Below are 22,749 nucleotides of genomic sequence, written 5' to 3'. Positions count from 1 at the left end.
TCATTCTTTTATTAGACAAAAAGAGGGGGTTGGAGAGATTCTGTTAACCTTATTTTCCTTCTATCACTAAGTCAGGTTTAGTTGGGAACATCTGGATTTTTGTGTTATCACCACATAGTGACTTCTTAATGTGATTTGTTATCCATGATCTCAGACATTTACTTATATAATTAGTGACCTGAAGCTTGTAAGATTCCAATGGCCAAATTAGCAGTAATTGATTTCTGATTAGACAGCTAACCCATTATTGGGTAATTCATGTAGATTCTTTAGTACCTTTTAATTTTCCCAACAAATTGAATGAGTCCATTATGTTTTTAAGCATCAATTATTTGACACTTGTTTAAAATATTGCTCTTGGGTGTTGGTAATTGGATTTGTTTCAGTTATTGTTATTGTTATTGTGATGTGTGGTGAGGGGCTTTCTATCTGGTGGCTTATGTTGACATACTTTTGCCATCAAATCTGAATATAAGGAATGCCATCTTATTCTTTGAGTATCTGAACTTGGCCTCACTTGATCACCACATGGTTGATAGAGTCAAAAGCCCTCACTTGATTTCCACATGGTTGATAGTATCAGAAAGTGAGGACAATAGAATTTGGGGTTTGCCTGTGTTGAGGATGTTTCTAAAACCTAGTATGCTCTATTTGATGTATTTGCCGCCAAGTTATTTATAGTAAGTTTTAATTTACATCTTTGAAAGAAAATTTTGGTTCCCATTTCAGGGCTTGGTAAGGTTCAAGCTTGTGTTAGTTAACTTTTAGTAGTTTCAGCTGCTCTAGTACATCATGTACTTTAAGCAATCCTTCTTTGACCTTTGAAGTTGAAAAGGCATGCTTATTATTGTGATTGTCTGGTGAGAACTCTTTCTATTGAATGAGGTTGCAATTATCCTGAGAAAAGGAATGAATTTAGACTAGCTATTTAAATTTATGTGATATCAAATTTAGTCTTCTTGGCACAGCAGTGAAATAGGCAATTTGTTTTAGGATCTCTGGTAGAAGAAATGATAAAGAGAAATGTACCGTGTAAAATTTATTCATATTGTACTTTTTTACATTTTTTTTTGTTGTTGTATCTTATTGGTAATTGGCAAGTGGTACAATACCAACAGAGATCAAAGGCAGGACAACCACTTTAAATGTTCTAACATGATCAGAAAACCGTGAGGAGGTAGATAATGCTTAGATGATGAAAGAACCATTTAATTACATAACATATGAGAATTAGACTTAAGGGATTGCATTGATTGAAAATGTGTTGAACCATAACAAGAACAATGGCTTGTAGAAAAGAAAATTGGATCGACGTTTGATTATTTCTTTCATTGTGTTTACCATATCGCGGCTATTTCTGCTCTTTGATTGCGTTTACCATATTGAAGCTATTTTTGCTCTTAATCTAATCGGTGTTTATACAGCAGTAGATTTATAGGTAGACTGGTATGGCAAGGCTCCTAGCCTTCCGGTGTTGGGTTGTTAGTTACATAAGTCGTGGACCAGCCAGTGTGATGCATGGAAAAATTTGATGATTAGTATTTGTAATGAAAAATGAAAATAGTAGATGATGCTTACAAGTGTTAATTACAAACCCTTCTTAAAATGATATGATTAGTTTCTAACAAAGAATGGTTAATACAATATTTTAGATTTTCTCAATTAAGCTATTGATATTTATTATTTGAAAATGTTATAAATTTTTTGAATTTTTTTACGAAATATAATGCATTTTATACTCAATTATTATACAAGGTGAGATATATTGTAAATAATGTAGTGTATGGTTGGAATTTGTTTTAAGTGCTCTTTACAAATGGTTCATCCTCTATAGTTTGTCTAGAATGACCTAAAGAAAAAGCAAATATAAATAAATTCATCACTTGTATAAGAAAAAAAAAATACAAGACATTAATAACATAAGAAAAGTGTAATTTTATTAAGAACCTACTAACATTACATTGGAGTGGACCGAAGTGGACCAAAGTAGATTAAAGTGGATGAAAATCATGGACCAAAGCAAACTGAATGGAACTAAATGCCATGCTGGTGTGGCTTAACAAAATTATAGCAATAATAAATATTATGCTCTAGTTTTTAGATATTATGTAAATGATACAATTTTTCTGAAACTCAAACAAAAGGATTTCATTCATAATGCAAGGGGTACATAGAAGAAAAGCAGAGAACTACAAGAATTATAAATTGGTCCTATACATGATGTAATTTTAAGTTTGCATTTGGATTTATATAAAGATAAAACAACAAAGAACAAACTCCACATTGTAAAATTTATATATTTCTGATTTTGAATTTTATATGTACTTTATGAAAGAAATTTGTGATTTTTTTCTTCAAAAAAAAAGTAAAAATTACTGCATTCTCTATGATGGAGAAGCCTGCAGTGACCGAAATGTTTTAAGAGCTTTTTTTCTTTTTTGTTATTTTTTATTAAAATGTTTTAATAGCATGATATGCCTCAGCCCTTCTTTCTTTTTTAGTCCTTCTAAAGGACAATGAGAAATAGACCAATGCTTTCTCTTCTGTCTACTTACCGTTTGTAGGTGAAGAGAGGAGATATGCAGACTGATTGGGACAGTGTAGCACATTGAATAATCAAATCACTCAAGTCATCAAAAACACAAATATCAATGGGAAAGTTCCCAGATAAAAATTTTCACCAGCTTAATGAAAAATATATAATATGGGTGCTTGCCTGTGCTGACTATGCTTCCCTTCATCCCTATGATCTATGATCTATTCATGATTTATGACTAACAAAAAGAAAACATCTCTGAGCTGACCAACTTCACTCATTGACCCAAAATATTTTGCAACACATTACAGACATACCAAATGAACAAAGAAAGGAATAATGCTGTCAAACCAAATTAACCACTAGTACAGTCTAGCAATCCCTACCTCCTACTTTTTCCAGAGAGAGAGAAACCATTGGATGATGTAATCAAGGTCCATTTAGGCTTTCTTCCCAAGGTTACTTTTCACAGCTCAAATCTGAAAATCAAATAATCTTTTTTTTTTTTTTTTTGGTAGGATCAAATAATCTTTTTATCAGATCATAGTTTACACTTTTACTTCTTTTTTTTGTGCTCTTCATGAAACATTTGCTTATTTATGAGGTAAAAAAAAAAGGCTAAACAACAAAACTAAGACAAAGAAAAAAAAAAAAAAAGAAGGTTGATTATATATGTGATGGAATCTCACTCATTAATGTGCTCATCAGAGGTACCCAAAATTCTTAATTGCCATCGTATAGGTAAACCAAATGGACGGCTCAGATTGGGCAAATGTACATACCCTGTGTGTTCCCCAGCTACTAACCTGCCAAAAAGTTAACTAAAATACTTCCTTCTTCTTCTTTTTTGTATATTATTTAACTAGCTCATTAAATTTGTTTCTGCAATACTGAATGTCTCAGACATTGATGCCTTTTTCTTCTTCCATATGTAAATGGTTCTCTGCCACTGGATTATTTCTTCCTTTTATGGACATGAAGCTATCAGGCAGAAAGGGAGAGGCTCTGCAGTCTAGGTAGAGAGATTATATATGGGTTTTGCAGGATTTTCAGACCCCAGGAAGAGGAGCTGTTATTCTGGGCTAGTAGCCCACCTCATATAGTAGTACAAGTACTCTATCAGATTGATTTGAGAGAGAGAGAGAGAGAGAGAGAGTTGTCTTGTGTTGATAGGTAAGATATAACACAGAAGAAGAGAGAGAGAGAAAAACAGATTAGAGATAAGATTTTCAAGTGAGAAAGAAATATTGTACCTGTGATTTTAGCCAATTGACAAGAAACCAGAATCACTTGCTCGTAAAGTAACATCTCTCTACCAATACAAAGATAGGAAGGGAAGAGAAAACCAAGAAATCCAGGTTCTGGCTTGATTTTTGGGAAATGGAAATTTTTTTGGCTTGCCTTTCTCACCTTCTTTATATATATCCCAACACTCATGCATGACCTCTTAAAGTGATCAACTCTCTCTGTCTCTCTCTCTCACTTACTCATTGCTATCATAATCACCATCATCACTTGAACATTGCAGAATGAAGAGAAGGTTTTGTTGTTTTATTATAGCTCTGCAAATAGTGAGCTGGGCTTCTGCAACAAGCAGGCCTTTTCCACCAAATGATAGTCTTGGTGCTCCTCAATCAGGTGAGCTACTTGCCCTCCATTAAAGACTCTCTTTTCAGTCACCACACAAGCATAAATGTCCACTCTTTCTTGCAATCATAATACCTATGTTGTTTAGCTTCTTAGCTTACCCTTAAAAACTTATCAAGAAACCCTTTTCCTAACATAATGATTTCCACTATGATTGCAAATCACCACTATCTAAAAAGGTAAAAGTTAAAGCTTTGTCTTAAAAAAGATCTCAAGAATGTTTTGGCTTAACTTCCAAAGAAGTTGCTTCTCCTTCCAAGTTTCACATAGAGATTCTCAGTGAAAAGCTTCTTTCATTTTTCTTCACACATATTCCACTTTTTCTCTTCTTGCTTAAGCTTATTTGTAGTGTTCTTCTTCTCAAGCTTTTCAGTTTTCAATAGTTTCTTTCTTATATCCGCTAATTCAATTGCTTGATCAGGGCCAGACCAGGGCTCTGATTCTTCAAATGTTTCCTTGGACAAAGAAGAGGTTAATCTCTCTCTCTCTCTCTCTCTCTTTTTGTGGTTACTTATCAGTCAATTACTCTTTCTTAAAGGGTCTCAAAAGCATGAAAGGAGAGGAAAATACGAGCAAAGAAGCAATGTACAAAACAAGCAATATAGGGTCAGCTCCACCAAGCTGTGAGCACAAGTGTTATGGGTGCATTCCATGTGAAGCCATTCAAGTACCCACCACCTTTAGACACAGCCATGTGGGTATCCAATATGCAAACTATGAGCCTGAGGGTTGGAAATGCAAATGTGGTCCTTTCTTATACAGTCCATAAAGGCTTGAAGAATACCATTAGACATTTGACTACAACAGCTCTCATTTCTCTGCATGTACTAAATATGTTTTCTCATTGTACAAAAGCCAAATTCAAATTGGCTCCCAAAAAAAAATTTGTTCGGATTATGTTCATGATTGAAGTAGGAAAAGAGAAAGTTTTGACCAAGGAAATGCCTTTTGCTATATATTATTGTGAACCGGAATAGTTGGATAACCCTTTTATTTGGAATGCGAATTTTTAAGTAATTACAAGTCATGGTAGAGGTCAATGGGATGTACTTGCCACTTTCATTCTTGAATATGCTATGTTTAATGTTTTCTAATTTCATAAGCCATCATGCATATGATACGATATAAGTGAGAGTTTTCATTAGTTTTTTATAATTATTTGTTGCAAGTTGGCGAAATGCAATTGTCCCTCATAAAATGTGAGGATTTTAAAATTTTGTAAAAAGTAGAATATAATTGTATATAGGAAAAATTTTTGATGGGGCTTACTGTAAATTTATTTGGTAAAAATTGATTAAATTATAATTATATTTTGGATAATAAAAAAATGCACATAAAGATCACTCGAGAATGAAAAAAAATATGCATTCTACTTTCTCAAAACACCATTTTATTTATTATACATTCCCACTTTAATAATATAGCCTACTTCTTATTATTTATTTTACAACTCAACATATTAAAATAATATTTTTTCATTTCTCACACAAAATTCTTTATTTTTTAATATAAGGACAGAGAGAGCAATGGAATAAGAAAAAAGAATTTTTACTAGGATAGATGTGCTACAGTGGAGCTTTAAAAATTTGAAGGTATATGGCAGAAACTCTAAAAATTTTGTTAACACTGTAGCTTTATAAATCCCCAAATGTGGAGGTGATTTTGTGACTTTTTGATGAACAATAGTCTCTATTTTACATTCTCGAGGGTTTTAAATATCCATGGAAATTCTCTAGTAAGTATCTAGGGTCGGCTCAATAGGTGATGCAATTGATGCAATCGCCTAAGGCCCCCAAATAAAAGAAGGCCCCCACTTGTTTAAAAAAATTATATGTATAATATATTTATCTATATATTTTAATTAAAAAAAATTAAGTACTTTTATTGGTCAATAAAATGCATTAAAAAGACCCCATTGTATCCTAAAATGCAGAAAATTAAAAAGGAAAAAAAACAAAAATAGTCAAACTTCAACTAACAAAATTAAATTTTTGGAGACAAATTTATTAACTCATTCTTGAAATATGCTAAAATCAAAATTAATACCAGACAAATTCATTAATAATACAATGTAATTGTCTTGAAATATGCTAAAATAGAGATTATAAATTTCAAAAACAAAAGAAAAATCTCTCTACCTCTCCATCTATATTCTTACATTTCTTTTCTTCATTTTGATTCTTGATCTTTTTCTATGAACTCAATCTAACTTGAAATCTTTCTTTGTTGATTACCCTCAATTCACAGTAAATTCAAAATTGAAAAGGGCCAAGCGTGGGCTGTGGGTATAATAGAGGTAATCTTCTCCCCCTCTCTATCTTTCTGAAAATTAAGATGAGGAGTCTGCTATTTATTCAATTTAAATTTTATATATATATATATATATATATATTTTAGTCTATTTCACTACATGATTGATTGATAGGAGTCATAGGACAACAAGTTTTTTGCACATAGCCATAGGACAGGCTGGACATCTACACAATTGCAAACTATACAACAGCACAGGCTGCACAGTTGCGCATTGCACTGCACAGCAACACAGGCTGCACAGCCCACAGTCATAAGACAACACATTTTCTTACTTTATCAATTATCAATTGAAAAAGAAATGTTAGAGGAACTTAAATACAAAAACTTAATTAGTAATTTTGCATCTCAAAAAGTGAGAAAAATATATTTTAAATATAAAAAAATTTCAATATATATTATTTGATTAATATTTAAATATAAAAAAGGCCCCACTTAAAATATTCGCCTAAGGCCCCCTAAATTGTTGAGCCGGCCATGTAAGTATCAACTATCAACCTAGAAATCTAAATGATAAACACTAGACTTTTATAATTATTTTTTAATTCTTTTAGTCAAAAATAAAAAGAAATGCAAAAACAGTATACTAAACAATTATAGCTTCCAAAATGGTCTTGTTTCTTAGCCACACATGCAGCTTCTTGCATGTTCAATGAAATTACAAATTCATATTTTACTGCAACCACACGTACTTCTTACCTTTATAGTTAAAGCAGTACATTAGTTTCAGTTACTACACAGCAATTTTGGATCATTATCAAGAATGTGCAAAGGGAAATGTTCGTCCATTACTGGCATAGCATTCACACTGTGCCCGATTGGAGACCAAACCAAGAACCTGCAACATGGTACTGACCTTGAACATCAACAACATCAGTAATTTTTCATAAAACTTGATGCTAAAGTTTCTTGCATATATTCTTTTTCAGATAATTCAGTTGTTAAAATAAGTGGGGAGGAGGTATATACATTCGACCTCTAGTTTGGTTTATAAAGAAAACCAAATAGTTTTTACAAGATTCTTAACATTTATGGCATATATTCAATTATGTACAAATAGTATTGATAAGGAGATAAGGCATAATACAAATTCCCTTCCTTATAACATGAAAAATTAATTTATTGTAATTTAGCAAAAGTGCAAAAACACAAACAAGACGTTTTAAATAAAATAAAAATCATGTAAGTTAATAATATTTAACGTGGTACGAATAACTCTATTTCTACAACTCTAAAAATTCTTTTGTTGAACTACATGTGCCTCTCCAGGCTTTTAAAGATTTTGGTTAGTTGCAAGCTAACTTAATAAAGCAGTATTTGAGATTGGATTAATCAAATTTTGGCTAAAACACCCAAATGGATTCTTTGATTTGAATTCTCTTAGAGCATTCCCAATGAACTCCAAATTTCTAACTAAATATTTGCTAGAATATTTTTTTTTTTTGCCCTTATTTTAACTATCTACCTTTTTAAATACATTTCCAAACAAGCACTCTATTTTACTCTGTGTGCAAGAGAGAAGGGATTATTATTAATTTATTATTAAGGAAAATTTCATTATACATACTTTGAAATTTAAACTAATACCAACTTAGTCCAAGACTTTTCAAAATTGACCAATTTGGTTCTTAAAACCAATTTAGTCCCTAAAAATTGTTAGGCTACTTAGTCATTTTCACAACTGTCTTAGAAACTAAGTTTATTTTAAGGACCAAATTGATCAGTTTTGAAAACTTTTGAACATGGTTGTCATTGGAATCTCATAATATGTCAATAGAATTTATCCTAATTATTATTTTTGAAAATTTTGAGTTAAAGTATTTAAACACAACAATGAAGGTACAGTTTTGCAATATTTTATTGAGGGAATGGCGAGCTTCTTGTGAAAAGAGAGGGGAAAGGGGAGAGGGTTTAACTAACCAAATTGGAAAAAATGGGGTTTGTTAAGCTCATTGCAAATGCTCAAATTTTTACTAAAAAGCCTTTTTTTTTTTTTAATTAAAAAAAATGAAATTTTAACTTTTATGTTTAAATACGCACTCCCACATACATTTTCTATATTTCTTCTACTCAACTCCCAACCACATTTTGATTAGATTTTTCAGTTGTAATTAGCCCTTGGGACAATAATAAGGCCTTTAAAAAATTAGTTGTAAGTTGTAACGAATTGTCATGGCGACAGAAATCGACGCACAGTAGTCAGTACTGTTCCGTAACGATTTGACAAAGCAACAATTAATTTGTCAAGGCGATGATGAAATCGAGGTTATTACCACTTTTTAAAACTAACAGCTCTTTGCAGTATCGTTACAACAGATTTCTACGCGATTTGGCTACCGAGTTGTCAAGGACTATGACGCATATATATAATCGTATACAAAGAGCTATTATGGCAAGCAGTTCTTGACGTAATAATAATAATTCTCACAATACTTAAAAATTCGTTTTTTTTTTTTTAGATTTCTTTATAACTTTATGAGATCTATATGACGAAAATCGAAAAATTAACAAATGTGGTTGGTACTTGGAACAACACGTGTATGTCACTTCCGAAAATTTACAAGTAGGACTTGTGTGTGCAATTGTAAATAAATTAGTACTACATTCATAACAATTAACAAAGGATGAAGAAGAGTTTAATGAACTGTTCTAACTACCAAATGGCGCTTTGTAACTTGTTTTCACTAGTACCTGCTTCTTCTATGAATGGCATTATGAAAGGCCTTGCATTTTCATATTTCAATCAACTACGTCATTTCTTTTCTACCTTTTCTTTTACCAAGCACCATGATATTGAGTCTAAAGGTAGGAACCAGGGTGCTCATAACTCATAAGAGCATTAAATGTGACAATATATACACCTTTATATTTGTAATATTTAAATCAAATCATTAAAAAGAAATTTTAGATGAAGAGGATCTTTTCCCGAAATTCAGAGGGATTAAACAAAAGTAATTTTGTCATGTACAACGCCTTAAAGATTATCCCTTAATCACGACCTTACATGTATTGATATGACCATATGTATCTACCCCAGAAATAAATAACATGATTTTTATCAAAATAGTATAAAGAGAAAGAAAATTATTCAATAGTTTGGGAGCCTCTCATGTGATAGTGAACCCCATCATGAATTTAATCAATAGAATTCATAATTACAAATTATGTGAGAAGAGCGAGCATTAGTTCAACGTATTATTGAATAATTACCCTAAAGTTGTCACAAAAGTTTGATATGTAACAATTAAGGTCCCCCAGACATTGTCACAAGGAAGAGGGGCATGCATCCCAAATTGTCACTTTATAATCACGAGAGACTTATGAGTTATGAGGAATGAGGGCACCTCTTTCTTACTCCAATCATTGGCCCATCACAATTAGCCTTTCTTGAAGGTAAGATTCCTGATGAACTTATTAGAGGACACTTAATGTGACTCGTTGTGCCTGCCTCTAGCTGACACTCATGGATGACAAAAGTGCTAAGAACTAATCCTACTTAAGGTGATTTCTGACATCCAGAACATCAAGTTCAAATGGAGTACAGCAAATGAGAGTTCTAGAAGAATGGATGTAGTATCATCTATAAGCTGCTGTTTTCTTCTAATTCAGTGTTGGTGCATACTTTAGATTGAGAATTACTAGAAAAATAAATTTGATCCCTATCCTACTCAAACTCAAAACAATTAAATTCATTGCAGTTGGGCGTAGAAAGTTATGTTTCAACATTTTAATTTTGTAATCTAGAAACGGTAGGACAAAACCACTATCAAGTGTGAGGAGATTGTTGTGTGATTTGCAGGTGGCAGCAGTGAACAGATATCCATGCATGAGGAATTTCAATATAAAGTTTTGGCAGACTGAAGTGACAACCAAATGCAGGTAGTACCACTGGTCCTGTTCTAAGAGATGCTCAACATTATAATACTTGCAGGTGCATTGCTATTCTAAGCAATAAACAGACAGAACAACATGCAATTCCCTTGGCATTGTAGATTGATAATCATGACTACTTAATTGAGGATAACAGAGACCCAAATTCAAATCCTTTGAACGCAGTTCAAATATGTTGCATCTGAATGGTGCATTATTGTTCATGTGATTTCAGTGAAACAAAATCATAGCAAATGTCTGAATACCTCATTTGTTTAGTGATACCTTCCATTTTATTATTTCTTAAGACAAATAATTGCAAAAGGAAAGTAACAACAGCCAATCCCTTGGAACAGTTGCTACTCCAAACTCTGTATATGAAGAGAACTCAAGCATATAGTATGCTATCCCGTACACTATGAATGTAAAGAAAACTTGAGCACAGAATAGCATGATCTTCGTATAGATGCTATTAACTCTGAAATTTACCAAGGTTGGTAATTGCAGCTTCAAAACAGTTGAATGAAAAATATGATTGCTAGCTAAGAAACAAGGAAAAACTACAACAGGGTAAGAAGGTACGTTATGCAATTATGGCTAGCTAACCTTCACTTAGCTCCATCTCCTTCGGTCCTCCTCTTCATCAACTGGAGTATACCATGCTGGCCGTCGCTTTGAGTTGCTCAGCCTGTAGTTTAACAGAATTTCTTCATCATGAAGTGCCCTAGTAGCCACCAGAACAAGAGTCTTCAGAACAGGAACATCGGGCCCACCATTTCCTGAACCCCCAAATTTGAACCAAAAGCTGCCAAGTCTTTTCATCTTCACTTCTTCAGCTTTTCCAAACAACACATTGGGAATATAGGCTCTCATATCCTTCTCAGTCAATGGGAAATCATAAGGGCAAATCATGACGTTTGGAACCATACCCTTTGCTGGGTGGTTAGCAAAATGAGCAAAAGCTAATGGGTTTCTCCGCTCCAATACATCTGAACTCAATCCCGCTTGTGTACCTACTAAAGGAGTATTGAGCATCTTCCAGAATCGGTCTGAACCTTTATCAACAGCCTGCATATCAGGCTTAAATTCCGCCAAGCTGAGGCCATTCCAAACTTCCCGGGTTTCACCCCCTAAACCCCATGGTTGGGCATTGATGACAGTTCCATCATACCTTGTGATCAGATATGTGTTATGTGCATCGACTCTTGGGTATCCAGGAATGTAACGATAGTAAGCTGGAGAGTATATTACCCCAGGGTAGAAGGCTATCGCAGTACCAACATCAGCTTCACCATCTAAATATAAACCTTGGCCAGCTTCCTTATGGGGTATTTGAGATGGTTTGATATCGAGCTTGTAACCAATGAGGTCCTTTAGTCTTTCAGAGAGTTCAGTACGTTTTAATGGCCTTGTTTCAGGTACAACTGTGCTGAAAAATCATTAGTAATTAGTAGTTATACGGGAAACTATAACACACACGACAGACACAACCTCTTAAGAAATCAGAACCAAACAGTGAAAACTTTGTTATAATTAATTGAGACTTCTTCTGTACCTAAATATATATAGGTACAGAAAACCAAATAATGCAGTAACAGTCAAAACAATATATACAACAACAACCAAGCCATAGTCCCAATTTTTTGGAGTTAGGCATGGATCCTGTTAGTTAAGTCAGTTACATGCATTCCTTTCCACCATTTTATTCTATCTAAAATCATATTATCTATTATATGTGAGACACATAATCATTTATCTTTTATTCTCTTCCCAAATTCAGTAGTTTTATCTTAAAATTAAAATTTTATTTTATTTTATATAAATATTAAAGTTAGAATTCCATAAATTGCATTCTAATGTCATGAAAATTCTAAACATCTTGGCCAAACATGGCATTGCTTGACCATGTTAATAGCAGCATGTGTAAAAACAGTTGATTGTTAGACAACTTTACAAAAGCTAACCATGAAACAATAACTGATAAAATACAAGCAGTTCAAGTATTATTGAAGCCAGCAAGGTCAATAAGGAAAAATCAAATGAAACTGTCAGAATAAGACGACTGAAATGTTAAGAAAAATGAAGAAGATAGAGGTGATGCATAATCATGCATATCAAACTATTTCTTAACTTTTTTGTTTTCCGCGCCAAGTGAAGCAGACAAGACACAGAAATGTTACCACCAAAGGAAACCTATGGTCTTTCTCAATTGCAGGACAAGCAACTCAGCAGATGATAACGATACAGATTTCATGCTTCAGATGTTTCCCTATAACACCAAAGTTATCCAAACTCAAAATGTGTACATGTGTGTGAGAGTAAACACACAAATACATTAAACAAATCTGATTGTCTAGCAGTCAAATCTGGGTACAGAATTACTTTGAATTTGATTCCAGTACACAGAATATGATATGGGATACTGCTTATATGCTCAGATGTAACGAGTTCTTTAACAATCAAACATACTTGACATCTGTGTATAGTGGAACTGGTACTGAGGTTGAAGCCCTCTCATCCAACCTCTAATGTGGCAAGGGTTTATATGGCAGTATCGGGAAATATGGTCCACAACAGACAAAAGTTTGAGACATTATTCATATATTAAAAACAACATCAATTAGCTCTTGCCACATAAGGAGATTGAACAGGAGGACTTAAGTGGCTTTTGTACTTCGAGAGATATCTACCCTTTTTTTTCCCTACCTGGATTTTTGCTAGTAATTTTTCTTTTATCATCTAACACATGTCCAGGCATTTGTAAGCCAGCAACACAGCATCCAAATATTAAAATGAGAGTTGAACATGATCTAGCAATTTCTTGAATAAAATGAATCTGGAATGCTAGATGTTTTACCTCCCATCCAACAATTTCCAATCAAGGCCCTGAAGAATATCTATCAAAACTGAGAACTTAATACAAACTCTATTAATCACTTTGGTTTACAAGTTTCAATGTAAATAATGTTACGTTCTTGATGCTGCCATGGAAGATTAAGTTGTTATCACTTCACAAGTTTGACTGTTCAAGATTTATTTTATGAGGCCATGTGTCAAGTCCAATCGAAGTAAAAGTCATGGTGTTTTAAAGGTCTAGTTATATGTGTCCTATGATTGAAACAGTTTTTATTTGGGTTTTTATTCAACAAGTTCTGGTCAATTTTGTAATTAGGGGCAGAAGATTAATCTCTGGAATCCTGTGAATTTAGGTATTTTTTATTTTTATCTAGAATTTTCTAGGAGATCATAACTATCTTAGGTTTTATTTTCTTTGAGTCCAAGTTAGTATTTTACATCTTGGCCTTATTGTTTACTTTCTCTCTCTTTGTTCTCTCTTTTCTTCTCTTTCTTATGGTACTGTTCATACTCATACAGGCCATACCATAAATTTCTCTCTTTTCCTTCTTCATTATATCCCAAACCCTAAGTAAAGCCCTTCCTCTTGCCTATCAACACCATAACACCCAACACATTTTCTCTATCAAATCACCATAAAAAACCCATCAAACCAAGTTTGAGTCTTCACCTTTTCTTCTACAACTCTATACCCTAGATCTATTAATCCTCCCAAACTTAACCCATTGAAAGCACCTATATACAAATTCCCAATTGAGGTTACAAACTGGTTGAGATTACTTGTTTTGCTGTAATAATGCAAGCAAAGCAAGGAACAAATACTCTTACATAGAGTTTTAACTTCAATGAAATGGAGCCAAGAGATATTCTAGAAGTTTTAAGAGCATGCAAGCTTGCAAGAAATCTTTTTGTTTTTATTGGTAAGTTCCACATCTGAGTGGGTCATGATCCCTCAACCTCTCCTGCCACCTTGTTCTTAAAAGAGGAGGAGAATGCTCGGAGCAACATTGAAAAAGAAATCTAGCAACTAGAGCATATCATCATTCCAAAAATATAATATCAAGAACTACCAATGACTCACATCAAAAACAAAAAAAAAAACATGATTTCAAGAAAGACCTTATAGAAGTACAAAAGTTCTACCAATTGACTTTTGCCAATCAACTCTAGCTCAACTAGCACCTCCTCCCCTTGCAAGTGCTAGATGGAGGGTGAGGTCGAGGGTTCAAGACCCACTAGATGCATGTGTAACTTACCAAAAGAAAAAGACCTTATAGAAGCTAGAGATAATGGATAGAGCATTAGATACACCAACAGACTCCCAATCAGTACTCAGGAAATAGTGATTCAATACTCCTTGAAGATGCCATCCAATCAACTTCAAGGCATCTTCCCCTCACCTCCCCTACCCCCAAGGCCACCACCCTGTTTCCTCCATTTTGCTGCCCAATACTTCATTTTTTAAAATGAATGGGTGTTGACTTGAACTCTACATGAATAACTTTAAACTTATTAAATAACTACATTTGCTTAAAGAAACTAGTAAAGAAGTTAAGGTAATTGACGGAACAAATCCAAATATCACTGCTTCGAACAAGATAATCACACTGAGTACACCCCGCTGTATTTGGTTTGTGTTTTTTTAATAAAATTTATCATTACTTATCCAAAAAAGAAAAATCAAGATAATCCCACTACCACAAACATATAAAGGATAAGTCATCAGAAAGCTCAAAGATTTGAACATCTCAAGCCACAATCATGCAATTTCAAGCACATAATGCAACATTGGAAAAGCTTTTTGGATTGCAAACAGAATCTTACCAGGACAGTCAGTAGGTTGGTCATGCCTGCCAACAGCAAAACCAAGGCCACTCCGACGAGGAGCAGCTGTTGGTTGTGGAGGCAATTCGTGTGCCTCACCTATCCTTTTAGAATCAGGAAGAAGAATTTCATCCATAGACATGGAGAAACTTTTAATCTGAGCATGGATGTTTTCTTGGACTAGCTTCTGTTGATCAGCAAGAGAGGCTTTACTAGCCATTTCAATGATCTCCTCTGCATCTGCCTCCTCAGCATCCCTTCCCAAACGGTTGTAGCTGGATGTTTAAGTCTTTCATGAGAAAAAATTTGAGATTAAAGGACACCCAATTAAGTTGAACACTGAGTGAAAAAGGAAGCATAAATTCACATGAAGCAAAGTGGTAAAGTAGGGAACAAACAAAATAGCATCTACACAAAATGCAATAGACATTATTTAAATGTTCACTTTTGGCTTAATCAATCAAAAAGTTAAAAGAAATTTATCTTTTGTTGAAGTACTCGACATTGATGCACAAGATCTAAGAAGCTAAAACTTGGATCGAAGTGAGGCAAACATTAAGATCAAGCTATGTCAAGAAGTAACAAATATTTTGGTTCGCAAGGGATATGTCACAATCAGTGAGAGAACAACCTAAATGTAAACAATGAAATTCTTAATCTCTACAAGGTCAATAGCCAGCACAACGCCCATATTTTTCCTTTTTCTTATGTTTTGTGGATGCAGAAAAGGGAAAACATAAGGAATGTCTCAGTGAGAAAACAACCTAAATGATAATATCTACATGATCAATAGCTAGCACTACGTCCCTATCTTTCCTTCTCTTAAAGAGTATGATTCTCAAAAAATTATATCGACATACATGAAATGATTGAGGGCTCCAAGGGTTCTGTGTGATTGCCATATGCCTATGGATGAAGGGAATGTCTTTAAGATTTCTACAAGACTGAACATTCTTTGTTAAGCAACGTGTTGGGCAAAGAAGTTTGTTATTGTTCATACCTGACCATTGCTATAGGTTGAATATGAAATGGATGATTGGTGAAAAGAAAAGAAAATTAATATAGCTATAGTAGCAACTAAAGCAAAATGAGATTTCATGGACAACTAAAAATAAAATGCAGAGAAAGAGTTCATCATCTAATGATTAAAGGCACTGCAAGGACAATTAGATCTGACACAATTATACCAATTGACAGGGTTGGAATCTAAGTATCTACTCCTTTTTTTTAAAAAAATATTGGTAAGTTACACACCCAGCAGGTTTTGAATCCAAAAACTTACCCTTAATCCCATTTTATGGGAGGAGGAAATGTCATTTCAGGTACAGCTCATTGTTATGGTAAATTTTTTCTAATTAATTTGACCACAGCATCTACTCCACAACAGTTACTACTTCAAAAATAAGCACGTTTATCAACAAAATTGAGGAAAATAATTCACTCAAGAGGTTTTTTAAAACCAATCAAATGGTCTACACTCTACGCTACAATATGCTACCTATATTTGCACATAAACACGAACAACAGCATTACTGAAACTAGCCAGTAGACACATACAGTTCATTTTTAAAGGTAATATATGAGAGATAATTCAAATAACAAATTCACAGTCACAACTGACCTGGTATATAGAAACAATCTATTTATGTCTGCTTCAAATTGTAACTGTCTTGGATCCCTTGCAAAAGTGGGACTTTTTGCAAGAGTTTTCACAGCCTGTAAATACCCATTTACAAAAGAGAAAAAGGGTCATTCAAAAAACACCATAAAAGAAGAAAACAAAGGCATAAATGAAACGAAGTTTTAATCTTTATGACTAATACTGATCTGGGTTTGCACTAAGAACAAAAACCCATCTCAGATTAGTTCAATAACAGTCATAGATTGAGTTCAATCGAGTAGAACTTAATGGAAAAGTGAAAACCCATTTTTACTAGTGAGAAATGGAGAACAGTATTTTCAGTAGAAGTGTAAAACTAAAACCACAAAGAGAGAAAGAAAGAGAGAGAGACCTCTTGGAATTTGTTGAATAGAAAAGCCATTGTGAAATGAATCAGTGAGTCCAAAAAGCAATCTTTTTGGTTCAGTGAGCTGAACTCCGAAATGGACTGCAAGGTAAACGAAGAGTGTGCGTTTTCCGTAACGACCCTTTATGGTGGCGTGCCTGTGCCTTGGTGTTACTGAAAACGTCTATTGTGTCGACTTTAGAGTTGTAACGTCGACTATATCTTTGACCTCTCAATTTATTTCTTGTTTCACATTTCAATGACCTGGCCAAAGACTTGTCCGTGGTCTTTGCCTTGGTTTGTTAGGTCGAAATTAATTCGCCGTAATAATTTTAAAAATACTTTAAAAAAAGAATAAAATATTATTTTGATACTTAAACTTTATCAAAATATTATTTTCATCTCTAAACATTATAAAGAGTTTTATTTAATAGTTCTTGAGACAAAATAAGGACAAAAATAAATTTTTTTCAATATTTTAATGATGAAAAATAATCTTTTCTAAAATTTAAAGACAAAAATTAAAATATTTAAAAATAATTTAGAGATGACAAATTGATTTTTTAAAATTTAAGGATAGAAAATAATGTTTTGATAAAGTTTATGAATAAAAATAACATTTTAGTCTAAAAATAAAAAGGATAAGAGATAATCTTACCTTCTTTTTTTCCTGAATAGATAATCTTACCATTTATACAGTTTACTCTTGATTTTTGTTAGCAAGTGATCCGTTCTAATAGGTTTTCCCTGTTGATTATTTAAAAAATAAATAAAAGGCCCATCATTGGCTTCAATAATATGGTGGCCTTAGTTGGCCCTTTAAGCATGAATCCCTAGCAAAAGTGGGCTTTTGCAAGAGTTTTCATAGCCTGCGAATATCATTCACAAAAGAGCAAATGGGTCATACAAAAACACAGATAAAAAACAAAACAAAGGCCTAAATGAAAGAAGGTTTTAATAGTCATGACAAATATTGTAATGGGTTTGCCCAAAGAACAAGAGCCAAACTCAATTAGTCCAACAAAAGTAATTGATTTGGCTCAATTGAGTAGAGCTTGTTGGTTCCATAATGGAAAACCCATTTTTGCTATTGAGAATTGGAGATCAGTATTTTCAGTAAAACCGTAAAACTAAAACTAGAGAGAGAGATAGAGAGAGAGAGAGCTCTTGGAATTTGTGGAATGGAAAAGCCATTGTGAAATGAATCAATGAGTACAGGAAGCACTATTTTCAATGACCTGAACTCTGAATTTATGCTAATGGTGAAATAATTCTTCATTAAATGACTAGTATCACTATATAGATAAATATTTTGTTCATGTATGTTTACGATACATCCAGGATGAAATAAGATCAAGAAAATATCTTTTGCAAATGATTCTTTTTGGCCTTTTGAAGAGCATGAACCCGTGCCACCTCCTGAAGTATAAACAAAGAATTAAATCATATATTTAAAGTAGGCTACTACACATTAATATGAGCAAAACAATATTAAGAATATATTACTTGAAACAGTACCTTTTAGCTAGATAATGATACCTTTCACTTACTAAGAAAGACTTTTAGCTTTTCAATAACCAATTCAACTTTATCACTGTATTCACATAAATCCAATCTCTTATGTCATCAGAAAATTTGAAACAAGAATGCCTCCAAGTCCTATTGAAGAAGAGAGCTCCACAAATTGCCCAAAAGCCAACTGCAAATCCAACTCCCATACCTAGATAGAAGCTGGAATTTATAGAGTCATCTTCAGCATTGCCAGTTGGTGATCTCTTCAAAGATTCTTCCTCTATTGTGCAATTTTTTGGAAGAGGATCACCACATAGTTGAGGATTGCCAACATAGCTGAGTGCATCAAAAGATTGAAGCTGGGTGCTTGAAGGAATTCTACCAGATAAGTTGTTGTAAGACAAATCCAAGTAACTAAGAAATGTCAAATTAGACATGCTTGGTGGAATTTTCCCCGATAGATGATTTCTTGAGAGATCAATTGACTCCAACTCTTTCATACTCCCAATTTTGTTTGGTATCTTTCCCATCAAATGATTTCGAGACAAATTCAAAAAACGTAATTCAAAAAGAACACAAATTTCAGCAGGGATTGATCCAGACAAGTTGTTATTTGAAAGATCTATGATCTTAACAAATTCTAGATTCCTTGCATATTCTAATTCCTTACCTTTGGGAACCAACTTAAGATTCTCAATGTAGGATACATAACCATACATATATTTTAAAGGTTCAAAAGGAAAAACTTGAATATTGAGTTCTGGCAGTGCCATGGCACTAATGTTTTTCAAGCAATTTGGTATGACACCAGATAGACTATTATCAGCAAGATCCAATACTCTAAGAGAAGAAAGTTGGCATATTTGTGGAGGTATACGACCTTTAAATTCATTTGATCTTAGACGAAGAACTAACAGATTTGTCATTTCTCCAATCCAAGGTGGTATGATCCCTGTCAAATGATTATTACCTATATCAATGAGCCCAAAATTTGAGCAATTTTTGAATGATGAAGGAATATCTCCAGAGATGCTATTGTTTTGTAAACGCAATGATTGGAGATTAACTAAAGCCCCCATGGAGTAGGGAATTCTCCCTGCTAGACTATTACTCCCTAGGTTTAAATGGATCAAAGACTGCCAATACCTCCAACAATGAGAAAGTTCTCCTGACAATAGATTGTTTGATGCATCTAAGACCACTAATTTATTCTTTCTAATTACCTTTTGGCATAGGAAAGTGGAAATGGGTCCAGAATATGAGTTGTTAGCTATATTGAGCGACCCTTGAAGTGATTAGATCTTAGATTTATAACAGTAGAATTCAGCAAAATATTCGATAAATCCCCTTCTATGTGGTTGTCAGATAGATCGATAGCTTCAACATTTGAAGTCCAATTCCAAAACCAACTTGGAGCCTTGCTTGAAATTCCTGACATTGACATATCCAAAAACCCGAGGGATCTTTGTGATTGTAGCCATGAAGGAAAATTAGGACCTATCTTGATTGAGCTCATGGAGACATACTCAAGTTGAAAGGGGGGAACCCAATTGGAATTGACATTAAAGAACAATTGTGGTTGAGACATAGAGAGATCCTTTAGTTTTGATAGTTTTTTGAAATACCCTTCCTCTATAGTTCCTGTTAAGAAATTATTTTGGATATATAACTCCTCTAGATTTGAGAGAAGCCCAAGACTCTTTGGAATGGTGCCATTCAGCTGATTTTGGTTGAGGGATAATGTTCTCATATGAGATAAATTCCCAACAGATACAGGGATAGGACCATTTAAAGAATTAAAAGAGAGATCGAGATATGTTAGATGCTTAAGCTGGCCTAATGACTCTGGAATTTTTCCAATTAGATGATTGGGATACAAGGATAGATATTCCAATTTCTCTAAATTGAAAATGCTGGGCGGTATCTCGCCTTTCAAAGAACTATCGTCCAGGTAAAGCTTTAAGAGACTTGTACTGAGATTAGAGAACCAATTAGGTATCTCATGATTGAAATGATTTCCAGAAAGATAAAGTACTTGAAGAGATGTGAAATTGACAAATCCAAGAGATGGATTCAAACTATCAAGCTTACAATTGGACAAGTATAGCTCAGAAAGAGAGGAGAACTTACTCATTATTTGAAGCCAATCAGTTTCTTTGTGAAGGTCAACTGAGCTTAGGTCAATGTATTGAATGGAAAAGAGACCAGACATCCAATAAAGATTATCTGCATAGAGATCAAAATTAGATCCAAGATACAGAATGCAAAGGCTTGAAAGGTTCCCAAGCTGATGAGGAATGAGTCCAGAGAAGTTGGCGTCTGAGAGGTCAAGATGTGTGAGATTACCCATTGAGCCAAGGAAAATTGGAATAGGAGTACGATTAAAGTCATTGAAACTCAAGTCCAAGTAATTCAAAAACTCTAATTCAAGCAATGAGCGACTAATTTCACCCCCTATCCCGGTATACGCTAGGTGGAGCTCTGTGACTCGACTGGTTTTGTTATCACAATGAACACCATCCCATATACAGCAATCTTCTTGGCTAGACCATGATGAGAGTAAGTTGAAAGGATCAGTGAGGCCTCGTTTGAGGCTAAGAAGTGCTTGTTTGTCTTTTTCATTGCAAGAGACCTCATTTGACATTGTTTTGAAGAAGCTTAAACTGAAGGTAGCAGCAAAGAACCATATTAAGAAAAGCACATGAGTTGCATAAGAGGCACCCATGACAAAGCAAAAACAAAAACGAAGGAAGAGAAGCTGAGTGTGAGTAGTGGAGGTGATGCAATTGGAGACTACTAGCTCGTGACAATATATACTGATGAATCTACTGGGTATGATAATATATACTGATGAGACTTTGACTTGTTGAAAAAATTATAGTGATTCTTCGAAACAATCATTATCTTATCAAGATAATTTTTTCAATGAAGACTTTGACTTGTTGACTTAAGCCAAACGCCAAAAGATCAATACCGTCTTTCACTTTAACGCGTAGAAATAATTGTTTATTTTGTATCAAAGTCATCAAGACTTTGACCTATTTACCTTTTTTTTTGGTTCGGTGACTTGTTTTGCAAAGTCATCAGGAAAGGTTTTTTATCCAATGAGCACATTGTATATGTCTCTGGTCTAACGGAACAAGAAATTTTTGTTTGGAGGGGCGATTTGTGTTGCTAATTTATTAGTTTATACAAACTTTTATACACATACACAAACACATGTATCTATACACACACAAAAAATTAGTATCTTTCATGATAAATCCTTAAAACTAAATGTTTCATAGAATTAAATTAATCTTTCACCATCTTCCATAGTGAAATCCTTACAATTTTCATTTTCAATATAAGTTACCAAATCGTCTATCGTTGTGAGTAAAAAAATTTCAATTAAATTAATGAAGTATTCAAAGACATAAATGATCCAAAACTTTAAAAAATACGAGAACACATTTTACCATAAAAAATGAATTTGAGAAACAATACATTCTCTATAACTACTAGACAAATTGGACAATTTTTTTTAAGAACATTATTGGGCCAACTCAAATAGTTGGGGGGGGGGGCGCCAAGTCCCATTTTTGAGGGCTAATTATTAAAATATTAAATATTTCTATATAGTAAAAAAAAATTTTCAAAAATTTTGGGGGGCATGGCCCCCCCCACCTTAACATGTAGCTCCGCCCTTCGGCATTTTGTCCCTTTCTTTCGTTTTTGTTACTCCTTATTGCAGAAAAATAAAATCTCATGTATGGAACTCTGTTTATGCAAATCTGTTTGCACAAAAGTAAATTCTTATTTAAGTTCAGCATTAAATGACATGATTGCGAAATGGTTATTATTTAAAGGTTGATACCTTTGCCCAATATTCTACTAGTTGATATAAACAGTAAGATCTATTTAAATTTAGACATTGGATATTCATTGGAAAGAGTAATGTAGTAATTTTTGTGTTCTGTGGTTTCCTAATTCCCAGCAATTTAGATCTACTCACAGCCAAATTTGGGCACTTCAAAGTTCAAACTTTAGCAGTGCCCATGGATGCTACAATGAATGGAACCCCAGCTATTCAATGACCATAATATTCCAGACCAGCCAATTACTGCAATTGTTGCCACACCTGTATCAGCATGACAACAACACCGGCAACACCATTGCTTCGGGGATTCCATCCCCCTGTGCACACAC

General features: G+C 33.7%; 2 protein-coding genes and 1 pseudogene across 3 annotated transcripts; 1 reads left to right on the top strand and 2 right to left on the bottom strand.

The window, feature by feature from the left end:
- The first annotated feature begins 4,027 nt into the window (after positions 1-4,027).
- LOC126725066 (EPIDERMAL PATTERNING FACTOR-like protein 3) lies at positions 4,028-5,223 on the top strand. Its single transcript, XM_050429565.1, has 3 exons — positions 4,028-4,174; positions 4,605-4,654; positions 4,722-5,223. Exons 1-3 carry the CDS (start codon positions 4,066-4,068, stop codon positions 4,950-4,952), a joined length of 390 nt encoding a protein of 129 aa, XP_050285522.1. The 5' UTR covers positions 4,028-4,065; the 3' UTR covers positions 4,953-5,223.
- Positions 5,224-10,598: 5,375 nt separating this feature from the next.
- LOC126725058 (uncharacterized) lies at positions 10,599-17,319 on the bottom strand. Of its 2 annotated transcripts, none has more exons than XM_050429558.1 (4): positions 17,056-17,319; positions 16,665-16,759; positions 15,044-15,318; positions 10,599-11,787 (listed from the first exon to the last, which is right to left on the bottom strand). In XM_050429558.1, exons 1-4 carry the CDS (start codon positions 17,083-17,085, stop codon positions 10,976-10,978), a joined length of 1,212 nt encoding a protein of 403 aa, XP_050285515.1. In that variant the 5' UTR covers positions 17,086-17,319; the 3' UTR covers positions 10,599-10,975. The 2 variants fall into 2 exon arrangements, with proteins under 2 accessions (XP_050285515.1, XP_050285516.1); XM_050429559.1 differs by having other exon boundaries at positions 15,044-15,332; positions 17,056-17,104.
- Positions 17,320-17,540: 221 nt separating this feature from the next.
- On the bottom strand, positions 17,541-21,355 carry LOC126725057 (receptor-like protein EIX2; annotated as a pseudogene).
- Between the last annotated feature and the right edge of the window lie 1,394 nt (positions 21,356-22,749).

Source organism: Quercus robur, chromosome 5 (genome assembly GCF_932294415.1).
Source record: "Quercus robur chromosome 5, dhQueRobu3.1, whole genome shotgun sequence".
Classification (NCBI taxonomy): domain Eukaryota; kingdom Viridiplantae; phylum Streptophyta; class Magnoliopsida; order Fagales; family Fagaceae; genus Quercus; species Quercus robur.
The sequence above is the reverse complement of the archived record's forward strand: the minus strand, read 5'-3'. Positions and strand labels throughout refer to the sequence as shown.

Excerpts from the sequence above, each read along its gene's own strand:
- LOC126725066 (XM_050429565.1), top strand. The coding sequence starts at position 4,066 with ATGAAGAGAAGGTTTTGTTGTTTTATTATAGCTCTGCAAATAGTGAGC. Across the intron at positions 4,175-4,604 it reads TCTTGGTGCTCCTCAATCAG|GGCCAGACCAGGGCTCTGAT; the intron begins GTGAGCTACTTG and ends TTGCTTGATCAG. Across the intron at positions 4,655-4,721 it reads TTTCCTTGGACAAAGAAGAG|GGTCTCAAAAGCATGAAAGG; the intron begins GTTAATCTCTCT and ends TCTTTCTTAAAG.
- LOC126725058 (XM_050429558.1), bottom strand. The coding sequence starts at position 17,085 with ATGGCTTTTCTATTCAACAAATTCCAAGAG. Across the intron at positions 16,760-17,055 it reads TATTCAACAAATTCCAAGAG|GCTGTGAAAACTCTTGCAAA; the intron begins GTCTCTCTCTCT and ends GGGTATTTACAG. Across the intron at positions 11,788-15,043 it reads CCAACCTACTGACTGTCCTG|TTGTACCTGAAACAAGGCCA; the intron begins GTAAGATTCTGT and ends TTTTCAGCACAG.